Genomic DNA, 12255 nt, shown 5'->3' with positions numbered 1-12255 from the left:
AGGGGAAGATGATTGGGAAGAAACATTGATTCGTCTACAAAATGTTTGCAATTGGTGGCGGATGATGTGCATGTGCTCGGAGTACTAGGTATGAGTGGGGAGTGCCTATTTGAGAACTCTTTGCCTCAATGTTAAGGTGGTGGACGAGAATTTGAACGAATGTAACACAAGAAGCTGTTGTTTGGCTGTACTTATGCTAAAGCACACTTTTGAGATGACCGTTGATCGTAGACAATCCACCCTAACTCCGTTTCTCGCCCAGAAAATTTTGTAGGTAGAATTCGAAGAATGCGCCTCACAATTCAATGCTCAATCCGTGTAGTATTCAAAGTGGAACCTAGGAACAGGCCCGAGCCATGCCCAAGCGTGTTGCACGGTGGACTGCCATTAAGGAGAATCAAAAGAATTTTTTCATTGGATATTCTTTCTCAAGGGTACCTGGGACATGAAATCGTGAAACAATCCCAACCCGTTTAACTAATCCATTGTATATCCAGTCACGCCGCAGCCCTAGGTTCTTTTCCTCTCGAAAACACTTCCTCTTCGACACGCTTAGAACTTGCTGAAAGCCTTGACGGCCTTACCGGTGCGGGGAAGGACACGGAGGACGTTGAAGCGGACCTGTAGGTCAATATGTTAGATGGTGCGCGGAAGGGGTTGGGCCCGGGTCTTCTCAAGAGCATGGTAGTGGCTTTGTCGCATCTCATCGGTTGATCAAGGACAAAGCCATACTACCCCTGACAGATCCCAGGAAAGATATTGGCGGAATCGAGGCAACGTACAGTCTTGGAAAGGGGACGGCACTGGCCGACGGTAACCCAGTCACCCTCCTCAACACGGAAAGCGGGAGAAACGTGGGCAGCAAGGTTCTTGTGGCGCTTCTCGTAACGGTTGTACTTGGGGACGTAGTGGAGGTATTCACGGCGGATGACAATAGTGCGGTGCATCTTGGTGGAGACGACACGGCCGGTCAGGATACGACCACGGATGGAGACCAGACCGGTGAAGGGGCACTTCTTGTCTGTTCTTGATGTTAGCGACTGTTGCTCTCTCCCTCCTTTCCTGCAGTGTCTGGAGATGTTTCCCCGAGCCCTTGAAGATGAGAATGTCCAGATCTTTAGAAATTTCGTCAAGCGCTCCGTTGCCGATGGTCCACGATATTGAATCCTTCCGCAATTTGCAAATCAAAATCCCTTCTCTTGCGCCTAGCCATCGTGTCGTGACCAAAGTCGTATGTATTGCGCTTCCAATTGTCAAATCCCTGGTGACAAGTCTCATCTTCAAGGACCCTGAAAATTTCCCCGTGCTTTGCCGCAAAAAATCGAAATCTGATCACTCCGCAGAGATTTGGTGTAGGTCGTGCATACCGATGTAGGTGCCCTCAATGGCGGTCTTGGGGGTACGGAAACCCAGACCGACATCCTTGTACCATCTGCGGCCGGAGGCAACCTTCTTGCTCTTCGCAATGGTCTTGGGGTTGACGAAGATGTGAGGCTGCTTCTGGAACGCACGTTCCGACTGGACGGTCAACTCGGTGGCCATTTTTGCGATATGTTCAGTCCGACGAGGAAGCGAAGTCGAGCTGGGTTGTCGCGAAGGGGGGGGTGTCGGGGCGTGCGGTGGTCGACGTCGATGATGGAGAAGATTTATTCAAGATGGCGGATATTCGCCGTGTGAGTGTGCGATGGGGGCGCTAGTACTCTTTGGGACTCGGCTAGGGCTTTCCGTTTTTGGTTTGTTTACATCCGCTCGATCACATGAGCGGCCTGGCCGGGAGACGCGCCCGCCGGAGGACCATCAAGAGGAAAGCGGTAGACTTGGTTTGTTGTTTGTTGCTTTCAGTTAGTTGCCTTGCCCGCCGCAACACCGGACGATAACTTACTAACTTAACCAGCGACAACCATCGATCGTTATTGCTTGCGCCATTCAACAAAATATGATCTTGTCTTCCTGATATCAACAGGATCTGCATACGACAAGTACCTGAACTTACATCTCCCTTAAGTCTATGTCCGCTCCAGCGTGAACCCATGGCGTCCAGAAGTGACTCCGCGGGGTCTCTCCGCCCGCGAGCCCGTCGCTCTCTTGCTCATATCCCGCGGTCGAGATTGACCTCCACCCTCGACCAAGAAAATGCGACGACGGATATCAGCTCCTCTCAACCGCTTGATGGACGCCCCAAACCCATGGCTAGAGACAAAAAGTCTCGTAGCAAAAGCTTAGGCCCTGGTGGTCTAGATGCGCTTCAGGACTCCAACGGCAATCGCCGCAAGGTACTTGGTGTCCCCTTGTCCCTCATTCACCACGTGTATCTTGCTTACAGAGTAACTTGTTGTCGCGTAGTCCACAGCAGCCTTTCCCTTGAAGTCCATTCTCAAACCAACAGTTCCCGTCTCGCCCGTGCGCACTATTCCTACATTTGAAGAAACTCGCAAACGGACGCCGGCCCGTGAATCGCAGCCGAGTGTCAGCAATGAAACCAATACCCAGAGCAATGAAGGCCTCCTAATCGACCTTGATACTCCCGCGCCCGCTTCGAATATTTCCGAAGACCGATCCAATCCTTTCGACAGCTTCAACGCTACATCGATTCGGGATGAGATGGCCGCCGCAAGGGAAAAGGAAGAAAAGGAGCAGCGGGAGCGGGAGCGGAAGATGATCCTTGAGAAGAGGGAGGCACGTCGGAAGTCAATGGGTTTGTCACCTTGATTTCTGCGCAATCTATATGTCGCTTACCCAACATCACAGCAAATCGCCGGGTCTCATTCGCCCCCGAAGCCACATTGCACACTTGGAACGTGGTAGAAATACCCGACGACTCGACTTCATCATCTGCTGCGAACTCGACACGGCGCGCTTCATCAATAGCCGGAGCTGAAAACCAGACCCCTGCTCCCCAAGCCGAACAAGCCGAACAAGCCGAACCGCGATCCTCTCCCGACCCATACGCAGAGTCAGATGCCGGCTTCTCGCCCGTGCAGTATCCAGATCTGCAGCAACTCCAAAGCCAGTCAACTAACGGAAGCTACGATGAAATGGGGTCCTCGCAGGAGATGTTCTCAAGCCCCTTCAGCGGAAGTTCAGCCGACGGGACTGAAGATCTTGGACTACAGAGAGAGGACGACGACGATGACGACAATTCATCGACTTCTGGATTCGACGGAGAAAGCACCGCAATGTGCTTGGATGACATGTCAGCTCAGTCTCCAGCCTCAGTTCATTCTGATGGTTCCGATGCCACCACTGGCAGTGCTCGCTTGAACGAAGCTTTGCGGCAAGCGGCTAGAGAAGCTGGAACTCGTGACTTTGAGGACGATGACGGAGACATGTCTATGGAAATCGCAGATCAGGAGATTACAGGTGCTTTCCAGCCTTGGATCAAGAAGGGCCAACGTGAGAGTTTCGATTGGGCAGATATCAGCGCCCGGTATGATCAAGAGAATGCTCCGCCTTCTGAACCCATGCTCGATGCTCCTCCGACTGCAGATGACAAGGATGATGCTATGGACGAGGATCTTAGTATGGAGGTCACCAATGCAATTGGCCGAATTCTCCCCAATCAAGCGAGTCGACGCAGGAGTGAAGTGCGCCGCAAGTCTCTTAGCGAGGAGACTAACTATGAAGAACAGACCATGGAATTCACTAATGTCGTGGGAGGTATTGCACAGCCTGTTTCTCCTGCGAAGTCCATAGGGGCGGAAAGTAGAAACGGAGATGAAGAGATGACTATGGAATTCACATCCGTTGTCGGAGGCCTTTTGAACAGTCTTGGCGTCGCCAACAATGCAGATGAGAACGACTATGATGATCAACAAGAAGCCTTCACTTCAGGTGAAAACGACCGTGTCTTGTCTGAATGGGAGAATGGGAATGACATGGATGATGATATGGATATGGAGATTACTGGAGCTATCGGTGGCATTATCCCTGGTACTCAGGAGAGCATTGCAGCCGAAGATGACGACCAAACTGCAGGCATGGATATGACTGCTGCTGTTGGAAAGATTCTAGAACCAGAGCCAGAACAAGAACAGAAACAAGAACCCCCGGAACCGGATGAAGACCGAGTGACCCCGGAACCCAAGCCGGCTCAACTGGGTAGTTCGCCATTTCAAGAGACCGTACGGCAGTCCCCTAATAAGTCACCCGCTAAGTCGCCTTCCAAGTCGCCTTCCAAGTCGCCTTCCAAGTCGCCGGCCAAATCACCAGCGAAGTCGCCAGCCAAGTCGCAAGACGAATCTTCTTCCAAATCACCCGTCTCGTTTCATGTTGCAGCTGTGGCATCAGAAAGTGGAAGCCCTAGCTTGGCAAGTGTACGGGTCCGACGAACGAGGCAAAGCTTGACCCATCCGGCGCCCACTACACCCACTCCACAAACCCCACAGGTATCTCCACCGGAGGATATGGTCTCTCCTCCCAGTCCATTCACGCCAACAGTCAATGCACCCTCGAACACAAAAACAACGACCCCTTCCAGAGATGCAGGTACAGAAAATGCATCACCACAGAAGCGGTCCCAGCCAGAAGTACAGGAATCCGCAAGTAATACATCCCCCAGGCGCAAGAGTCTGTTTGGGGAGAGCGTCAATGGAAGACCGGCTCCTCTTTTTGTCTTGCAACCCCATGGGAAGAGGCGGTCCTCTGGTCTGGGTATTGACAAAGAGGGGCTTGGATCGCCTCGAGTCGCTGCTATGCTGGATAAGCGCCGGTCTATCGGTGAAGAAGCACCCGAGTTTGTTCCACAGGAGCAGTCAAAGCAGGGTGTACGCTTCGAAGATCCCGTGAAGCTTCAGGAGGAGGTAGATCGTGAACGCGAAGAGGAGGTGAACAGAGAAGATGGCTTCATCTCGCCTCCAAAACTGAACGACAGGGATCCCACCGCAAGCTTGAAGGATATGATTTCGAGCTTGACACCCAAGAAGAATAAGCTTCGTGGTAGAAAGAGCTTGCATGTCGGGGCCGCCCGTGGCCTGCTGGGTAAAAGACCAGTCGAGTTGGATTTGGACGACGACGCGGATTCTGATCACACGCCAAAGCGCCTACGAGGCCGCGAGACTAGCAGCCCAGTGAAGAAGTTCAAGCTCCCAGCTCATTCGACCAGCAGTGACACTTTTGGACGTGGATTCCAGTCTCCGCTTAAGACCATCGGTGCACAATCTCCCCTCAAATCTATGTCAACGCCAACACAGACCTCTAAAACTATCAGTGCTACGACGAGTCCTGTCAAAGATAACTCAGACACAGCATCCAATACAGAATCAACTGAAGTGCAAGATGCGCCTATAGAAGATGCTGGCCCGGAGGTCGAGCCTATACAGTTGCAGGAATTCCTCAACATGACCAACATCCACTTCATGGAACTCACAACCACGAAAAGAAGGCATACTACTGCCCCAGACAGCGGTCGGAAACGAAATCTTCGACTTTCTAGCGAGAACGAGGCTAGAAGTCCCGCGAGCTTCGAAGAGTGCGTGGCTGCTGGCTTCTGCACCGTGCCTATGCTTGAGTTGTTTCAGCATGTAAGTTTTTCTCAGGCTTAGTATTCGTGCACCACTGATCTCTTTTCAGTCTTGTCGAGAGTTGAAGTCGTATATAAATGAAGGCAGACAGGTGATCCGGTCTATTGAGACCGAGACTCTTGCCGATAATCCGCCACTGTTCCGCGAATATATGACCGCTCCAGCGGACATCCGCTTGCTGATGGACAATCAATTCAGAAATGTTAAGACTCATGCTCGCCTACTCAGTAAGGCTACATGGTATGAGTGGCGCATGAAACTGCTGGAGGGACTTCGGGATGGCCTCAACCGTCACGTGCAAGAAATGAAAGCAGACGATGAACTCCTTGCTAAGCACGAGACCCTTCTGAGCGATACAGTACCCGCTCTCATCGAGAAACACTCTTCTCTTGAGGCGGAAGCCACGACACTGCAGCAACTAGCAGACGAGCTTGAGAACTGTGACCAAGATGAGCTGCGTAGCACGCGGGAAAAGCTTGCGGGCGTCGAGGACGAGATCGCGCAGAAAAAGAAGCTCCTACAGGAGATGCAGGCCGAACTCGAGGATAAGACTAATATCGTCGAAACCGGCACCGAGGTCAAGGCCGAGTACATGGCTCAGATCCAGGAAGCCGAACGAGTCAAGGCGCAATGTCGCGGCTGGAGCGCGCAAGAGATCAGCGAACTGAAAGATTCAGTCCGCAACATCGAGCGTCAAAGCGGTTGGAGCATCGTGTCTGCCACCGCATCGGACGGTTCCACCCCAGCCGGCCCAGCAGTGACCATGTCCTACCGACACCAGCTGCAACTCACCTTCCACCCTGCGTGCTTCCTCATCAGCAACAACAGTACCTCCACCACTCCCAACGACCAGGTCACCAACACACCTATCACGCTCAAATACGCTCCCACTACCACCATCACGACGAAACCCACCCCTACCACCACTCCACACCTATCCGCCATCACCCTCCTGGTCCTGAAATCCCTCCAAACCCATCTCAACTCCATCCCGCAATCCCGCACCGCTCCCAAACACCTCCTCCACTTCATCGCTCAAGCATGGGACCTGACCCTCCAGCTCGAAGAAGAAGCCCGCCTCCTCGAATTTTGCGGCGTTACCAAGCTCAAACTCCTCGAGGGCAACGACTCCGCCAGCGCCAAAAAATGTTCTACTCCTTCCCTCCGTGCGCGCTGCACCCTCCTCGGTCCCGCACCGCCCCCTTCAGCCCCCTCTTCGGCAAACTGCCGTATCGACGTCGACTTCGCCGTCCGCACTCGCATCATCTCTTCTCCACAGGACAGTGCGGCCGCAGGGGCACTCGGGCAGCTGGATCTCCAGACCGACGTCCTCGCCAGCAAGGTGTACGGATTCACTGCTCAGAGCTCGGGCATATCCGAGACGGAGATGCGCAGTATCCTGAACAAAGGTCTATCCGGGTCCGGGACCTCGGCCGAGGGCAAGATGCAGCTCGGTCGTGGAGTCTGGAGGACGGCGGTGCGCAAATTGACCGGCACGGTGTTTTGAACTTCAACCATCATGTACAATGGGTCTGAATTCGGTATTCAGTCAGAAGAAATCGGGAGTGTTGCTGTGTTTCATTTGATTGAAGGTCGTAGGCGACGGTGAGTCTGGGGGTTGTTGATTCTACGTCTCGGGGTTGCTTCTAAATTTTCACTTTCGATAAGTTCTGTTTCCCTTCATGTTGATAATCTTCGGAGGGGTCCGTGGGGGAGGGAGTTCCAAATCGGTGTTTGGATTGGGGCGCTGTGGCTTGTTAGGAATTGTCTGGTGTAGTGGTGTGGTTTGATATATATCTTTAGTCCTCTTGTCACTGAAAAGGATCAGTGCGGTAAATACCATATCCATCAATAATAATTCGTTATTGCTTATCTACACTATCCAGGTACACGCGACAGTCCGGGGTATGGTGTGTACTGTACTTATGCAGAGGTTTTCAATTTCCATGCATTGTAACCATGCATTAGATGATGACAGTATGAATACAAGAATAGGATGAGAAGAGTACTGGAGATTCGTGAAGTCGTCATGCCTGTTTAATATGTGAGAGGCATCAGCAGGGTATCTTATGTTGGTAGGCAAAAGAGAGCTGGATCGGCCTGCCGGCTGCGTATGTGCACGTGACAACATACCAGTCTGCGTTCAATCTACATCGGAAATGGATAAGGCCCGGAGAACGGGCCGTTCATCCACATTGCACTCGCCTGCATGGCTTGTGCTGCTGCTGCCGCTGGGTCGTCAGGCACGGGGTCCTGACCCTGAGGCCCGCCACTCGGAGGTGGTGGCACCATGTTGGGCGCGTACGGTAGTAGGCCCAAGCCCATGGGCATTGGACCCATTGCCTGCTGCTGCCCCCCTAGGTTCGGAGTGCCGAACTGGGACGGCGGCGGCGCGTCCATGTTCACGTTGTTGCCGGGATTGACCATCGGTTGCGATTGCGATACGTCCGGAATGGGATAATTCAGGTCGAAGCCGAAGATGCCGTTCAGAGCCTGGGGCGACAGCTCCCAGTCGGCTGTCAGGGGGATTTGCCACAGACCTGGCTGGCCAAAGTGGAAATTGTCACTGTTGACGGAGACGGGAAAGAAGCCGGCGTCGAAGCTGCTTATATCGAAGGGTTGCGGCTGTTGCTGGGAGGACGCGTCACTGGGTTGCAGGGGAACCGGCGTGGCAGATTGACTGTGACACTGTGCTTGTGGCCGTTGGGAATATGTTGTGGTAAGAGAAGGGGGGGAGGTGGTGTAAGTTTCTGGGTTGGGGCCGGGACTGAAACTGTCGGGGACAACATAGCCGGATGAATTGATCTGAGGTAGACCTTCAATGTTGGGAGGAATGTTGTGTTTATGAGCGGCAGATGAGGTAGGAGAGGTTGGGGTAGACGTGGGGGGACTGGTCCGTGATTGAGAAGTAAGGCCAGTTTGTCGATGGCGAGAATGAACAGTCTGACCTGAGGCGCTTTGTGATGCTGCAGGATTCTCATCCTTGTTTGTCTGGGGTGAATTGCTTTTCATGTCACCGGGTTTCAAGACTTTCACGTCTCGTTCGAGAAGATTGCGTGCGAGTCGCTCGAAATTGGCACTCATTTTAGTCATAAATCGAGCATAGTGGCCGGGTCCATCGCCCGGAATGAGCGTCGCGAAGAAGGTCGCGGCCATGGTGAGAGATTGGAGGTCTTCTCTGGCTTTAGGATGTTGAGGGTTCTTCAGGATATTGACGAAGATGTTCATTACTGCAAGGAACACGTAATACAGAAGAGACCTAAGGGACATTAGCTTATATGGAAGACCTCGTCTCGGGCATGCCTTACCAGATCCATGCAATGTCGCCCCATGGTAGGTTGTTGACTAATTTCAAAGTATCCCGTGCAGCCTGTACACAGATCTCTGAAGAGACAGTGGCTTCGCTAAGAATTAAGCCGTAGTCATCCATAGGATGTCCTCGTGCAATGTGATCCATTGACCCGAAATGAAGTAAGACCGGGAGTCGATGAATCATGAGCATAGTATTATAGTAAACAAATTGCAGGCCGGCGGAGGCGAATCCAAGCAAGAAGTCCTGGCCTGTCCCTCTTTTCTTCAGGCGACATTCGAACGGATTAGCGTTCTTCCATTCTTCAAGTTCCGCGTGTAGTTCTCGGATATCCTGAAAAATGACTGCAGGAGACTTGTGCTCTAGCGCCTTCGTAGAGTAGAGTTTGCTGTACATGCGACTTTTTATCACTGTGATCTTACAAAGCTGGCGGAAGAAAGAATTATGTGACGACTTCACGAATGCATCTTCTGTGTTATCTGCCGGAAAGTCCACGTCGAAGTCCTCATGATTCTGGATGGGACTGCTTCCTGCGCGTATACATGTGCTAGAAAGAAAGCGCGTGTCAGAAGATTCCTTAGCCTATTTTGTGAAATGACGATAAGGGGGTGACGCACCTTTGATCAAGTATATAGGCAACCCAGAACACTCTGCGTCTTTGCTCCTGCTCAGTGGGAGAAAGATGTGCCCTCCCAATATTGCGGTGTAGTCCCATGCGGTGACAAGCTTGCACGGCTGCCGTAATAATCGGCAAGGAGGACTGGGTTCCGGAATTTCCTCGGAGAAAAAGAGCCATGCCCAAAAGAGCTTGTATGCTAAGGAGGTCGGTTCTCCTCAACGACAGCTCTACAAAGACTGACATGGCGTTCTTGTAGTAGAGCCAAGCTCTTTCCCTGTCCTTCTCGGATTTCTGACAGTTGGAGAACCGATATTCATAGGCCAGAGACAGCAGGATATTGATACTAGCCCATCGAGCGGCATCATCACATGTCTGCTGCGTGTACTGCCACTCAACCAGGCGCATGAACGTCGCTTCATGATACAGCGGGAACAACCGATTTACAGTGCGAAAGTAATCGCGCAACAAGGCAAATACCTCTGCTCGAGGAGGCAGCGGTTTGAACACTTCCGAGGTGAAGATGTCATGAAAGACGTCTGGCCGCCAATAGTCCCAAGGACTATCTCGAGTTGAGTCAGAAAATATGACATTCACAAGCTTTGTTTCACCGGTCTTTCTCTTGATCCATTCAAGACCTTCTCGTGAGAGAATAGACATTGAAGACGACCGTCCTTGAAGAGAAGTCAGTCGAGGTTTGTGGAAAGAAACGCCGCAAATGGAAGACCAGTTCGTACCATAGTACCTATATTCTTCTCTGTTGTCCAAGACGAAAAGAGGGGCATGGGGCTGGCCGGACTTGGGAAGTGCACGGTTTCCACCCTTGGGAGATTCTGGTGCAGCTTGTAGCTTTCCCTTGTCATTCGACGACCGAGGCTGTGCATCAGCCAGATCACTTGAAGCATCTAAAGCGGGCGGTCCAGAATTGCGTCTACTGACGCCAGCACGAGGACTAAAGTAGGGAGAAATGGAATCGTCATCGGAGTCCATATCACGATCATGATCATCTCCCTCTTCGCTGAGATATTCATCCTCAAGTGACAGCTCTTCAGCGAATAAACCGGCGGCCCGGAGCAGAGACTCTGTCCTCTTGACTCGTTCTTCTAGTGTTTTCACATAATGTGTCCTAGCCATTTCTTAGTCCGGCTTCAAAGATAGTCGGAGTGACCTGAAGACTTACCTTTTCAACGACTCTCTTTTTTCTTTTCTTGTGGTGAACTTGCATGGTATGTTGCGACGCATACATTGGATGCAAGCATTGTTAGACCCTTCGACTTCGCATTTGATCTTCCTCTTGTAGCATGTTTCACATGCCTGCATTGAACGTTTACTCACGTGCTCTGTTGTAGTGCGGAAGTAAGAGGAGAGATGCTTACCAGTGGATTCCGCCTCCGGCTGTCCAGGTCCTGCCCGCCGTTGGAGCCTGTATTTCTTGAAACGGGAGGACTAGTTTGGACGCGCCAGGAGGACGAGTGATCAGCACTCAGATCCAGGCTCTGCATGGTTTGTGTCTAGACAGAGCAATCGGCTACTATCACCATAGGATCAAACGGGCCCATACTCAAATGGCCTGGTGGATCACCTTATAGGCTGACGATAACCGGAACGTGATCATGTGCAATAAAGCAGCGGAGTAAGCATCGCTCATCCAATAGCAACGAGCAGAAACAAGCCGAAAGAAGAATGAAAAAAAAATATTAGAGACGGATAAACAACAGCAGCCCAGCCCTATCAGGCAAAATATACAGGAGAAAAGAGGTTGAGTGAAGGGCAAACGAGTGATGAGAACGCTACGCGGGCGGGATCGAGCCTTAGGCTCTTAGCTACCCGGCTTCCGTTTAGTGCAGGAGGATCGGGTCGAGATGTGGGATGCTTATTTACCCAGTTGAACTGTGTCGTAGTGGCATGAGGACAATTTAGTTATGGCCAAAGACAATCCAGACACAAGGAGATCTGCACCAGCGACAGTAAACACCGAAAGAATGGTGATCAAAGGTGTTGACTCAGATTTTTCATTAATCTGGTGACAGTTGGGAGGTCCCTTTTTGGCAGGGATTATTAATGGCGTCCCATGCTGGAGGAGATTGTCGAGGCTCGCTCGGCAAGTCGGCGCCTCCAAATTCCGTCCCGGACGGCAACTGCAGTTCTTCTTTCCGACGTGCGAGAATACCCTCATAGCGATGCAAAAACCCCCTCAGACCATACCCCCGTTCAAGCCCCTGGAATCGTAGTATGCTGGCTAATTTGCAAGACTAAGGTTGTTCCGCTGCTTCGTTGCTTCGTTGCTTCGTTGCTTCACAAAATCTCTTTCAGTCTTATTTCCCGGCGGCCAGAATCTCTTCCTGTCTAATCCTGCTTTGTGTGCAAAAAAAGTCGATGTGACTTGGTCGACTGCTGTTCACCATTCTGCAGATTGTGGAGTGCCCATGCTGGCTGCAATCTATAGTAATAACTTCCAAGCGTTCTTGTGCTGATCTCTGGGTGGCTTCGTGGCAAGTCAAGTCGTTGAATAGATGCAAATAAGCTTCTCGCGGGACTTGTTTGATAGAACCTCCAGAACACAAATATAATCTGCTAGTACTTGATCATCAAGCCTTCCCCGCATTCTGGAACCGGTACGTTTGCCCCGCGGTGAGTGTCGACGCTCGGTCGCCGGTCTAGGACACGGAAGTACGTCAGCATTCTTGCGCATCTACTGGCTTGGGAATGGTCTAGAGCAATCGACTCACTGCATGATACGACCAAGCAGGCCGGTGGCCGGTGTGAAATCCGCGATAGCGGGCCTGAGAATGCTGCGTGCTATGAGGGCA

General features: G+C 51.9%; 3 protein-coding genes across 3 annotated transcripts; 1 reads left to right on the top strand and 2 right to left on the bottom strand.

The window, feature by feature from the left end:
- Window positions 1-61: 61 nt before the first annotated feature.
- On the bottom strand, window positions 62-1619 carry ASPACDRAFT_76102 (40S ribosomal protein uS17). Its single transcript, XM_020204641.1, has 3 exons — window positions 1368-1619; window positions 783-1021; window positions 62-621 (listed from the first exon to the last, which is right to left on the bottom strand). The coding sequence occupies exons 1-3, from the start codon at window positions 1540-1542 to the stop codon at window positions 553-555; spliced, it is 483 nt and encodes a 160-aa protein (XP_020059371.1). The 5' UTR covers window positions 1543-1619; the 3' UTR covers window positions 62-552.
- A 411-nt stretch (window positions 1620-2030) lies between these two features.
- On the top strand, window positions 2031-7026 carry ASPACDRAFT_10238 (kinetochore-microtubule binding complex subunit SPC105; the record flags this gene model as incomplete). Its single annotated transcript, XM_020195296.2, has 5 exons — window positions 2031-2273; window positions 2344-2695; window positions 2749-4121; window positions 4227-5519; window positions 5569-7026. 5 exons carry the CDS (start codon window positions 2031-2033, stop codon window positions 7024-7026), a joined length of 4719 nt encoding a protein of 1572 aa, XP_020059370.1.
- Window positions 7027-7667: 641 nt separating this feature from the next.
- Window positions 7668-10579, bottom strand: ASPACDRAFT_23298 (transcription factor domain-containing protein; the record flags this gene model as incomplete). Its single annotated transcript, XM_020199186.1, has 4 exons — window positions 7668-8778; window positions 8828-9376; window positions 9447-10119; window positions 10183-10579. 4 exons carry the CDS (start codon window positions 10577-10579, stop codon window positions 7668-7670), a joined length of 2730 nt encoding a protein of 909 aa, XP_020059369.1.
- Window positions 10580-12255: the final 1676 nt, after the last annotated feature.

The sequence above is a fragment of the Aspergillus aculeatus genome, assembly GCF_001890905.1.
Source record: "Aspergillus aculeatus ATCC 16872 unplaced genomic scaffold ASPACscaffold_3, whole genome shotgun sequence".
NCBI lineage: Eukaryota > Fungi > Ascomycota > Eurotiomycetes > Eurotiales > Aspergillaceae > Aspergillus > Aspergillus aculeatus.
Note: the sequence above shows the minus strand (reverse complement) of the source record. Positions and strands in the feature narration are given on the sequence as shown.

What these genes read in the sequence shown, in the direction of transcription:
- ASPACDRAFT_76102 (XM_020204641.1), bottom strand. Translation starts at nt 1,542, where the DNA reads ATGGCCACCGAGTTGACCGTCCAGTCGGAACGTGCGTTCCAGAAGCAG. An exon ending in CATTGAGGGCACCTACATCG is followed by an intron (nt 1,022 to 1,367) that starts GTATGCACGACC and finishes CATCAAGAACAG; the next exon opens with ACAAGAAGTGCCCCTTCACC. An exon ending in GCCGTCCCCTTTCCAAGACT is followed by an intron (nt 622 to 782) that starts GTACGTTGCCTC and finishes ATTGACCTACAG; the next exon opens with GTCCGCTTCAACGTCCTCCG.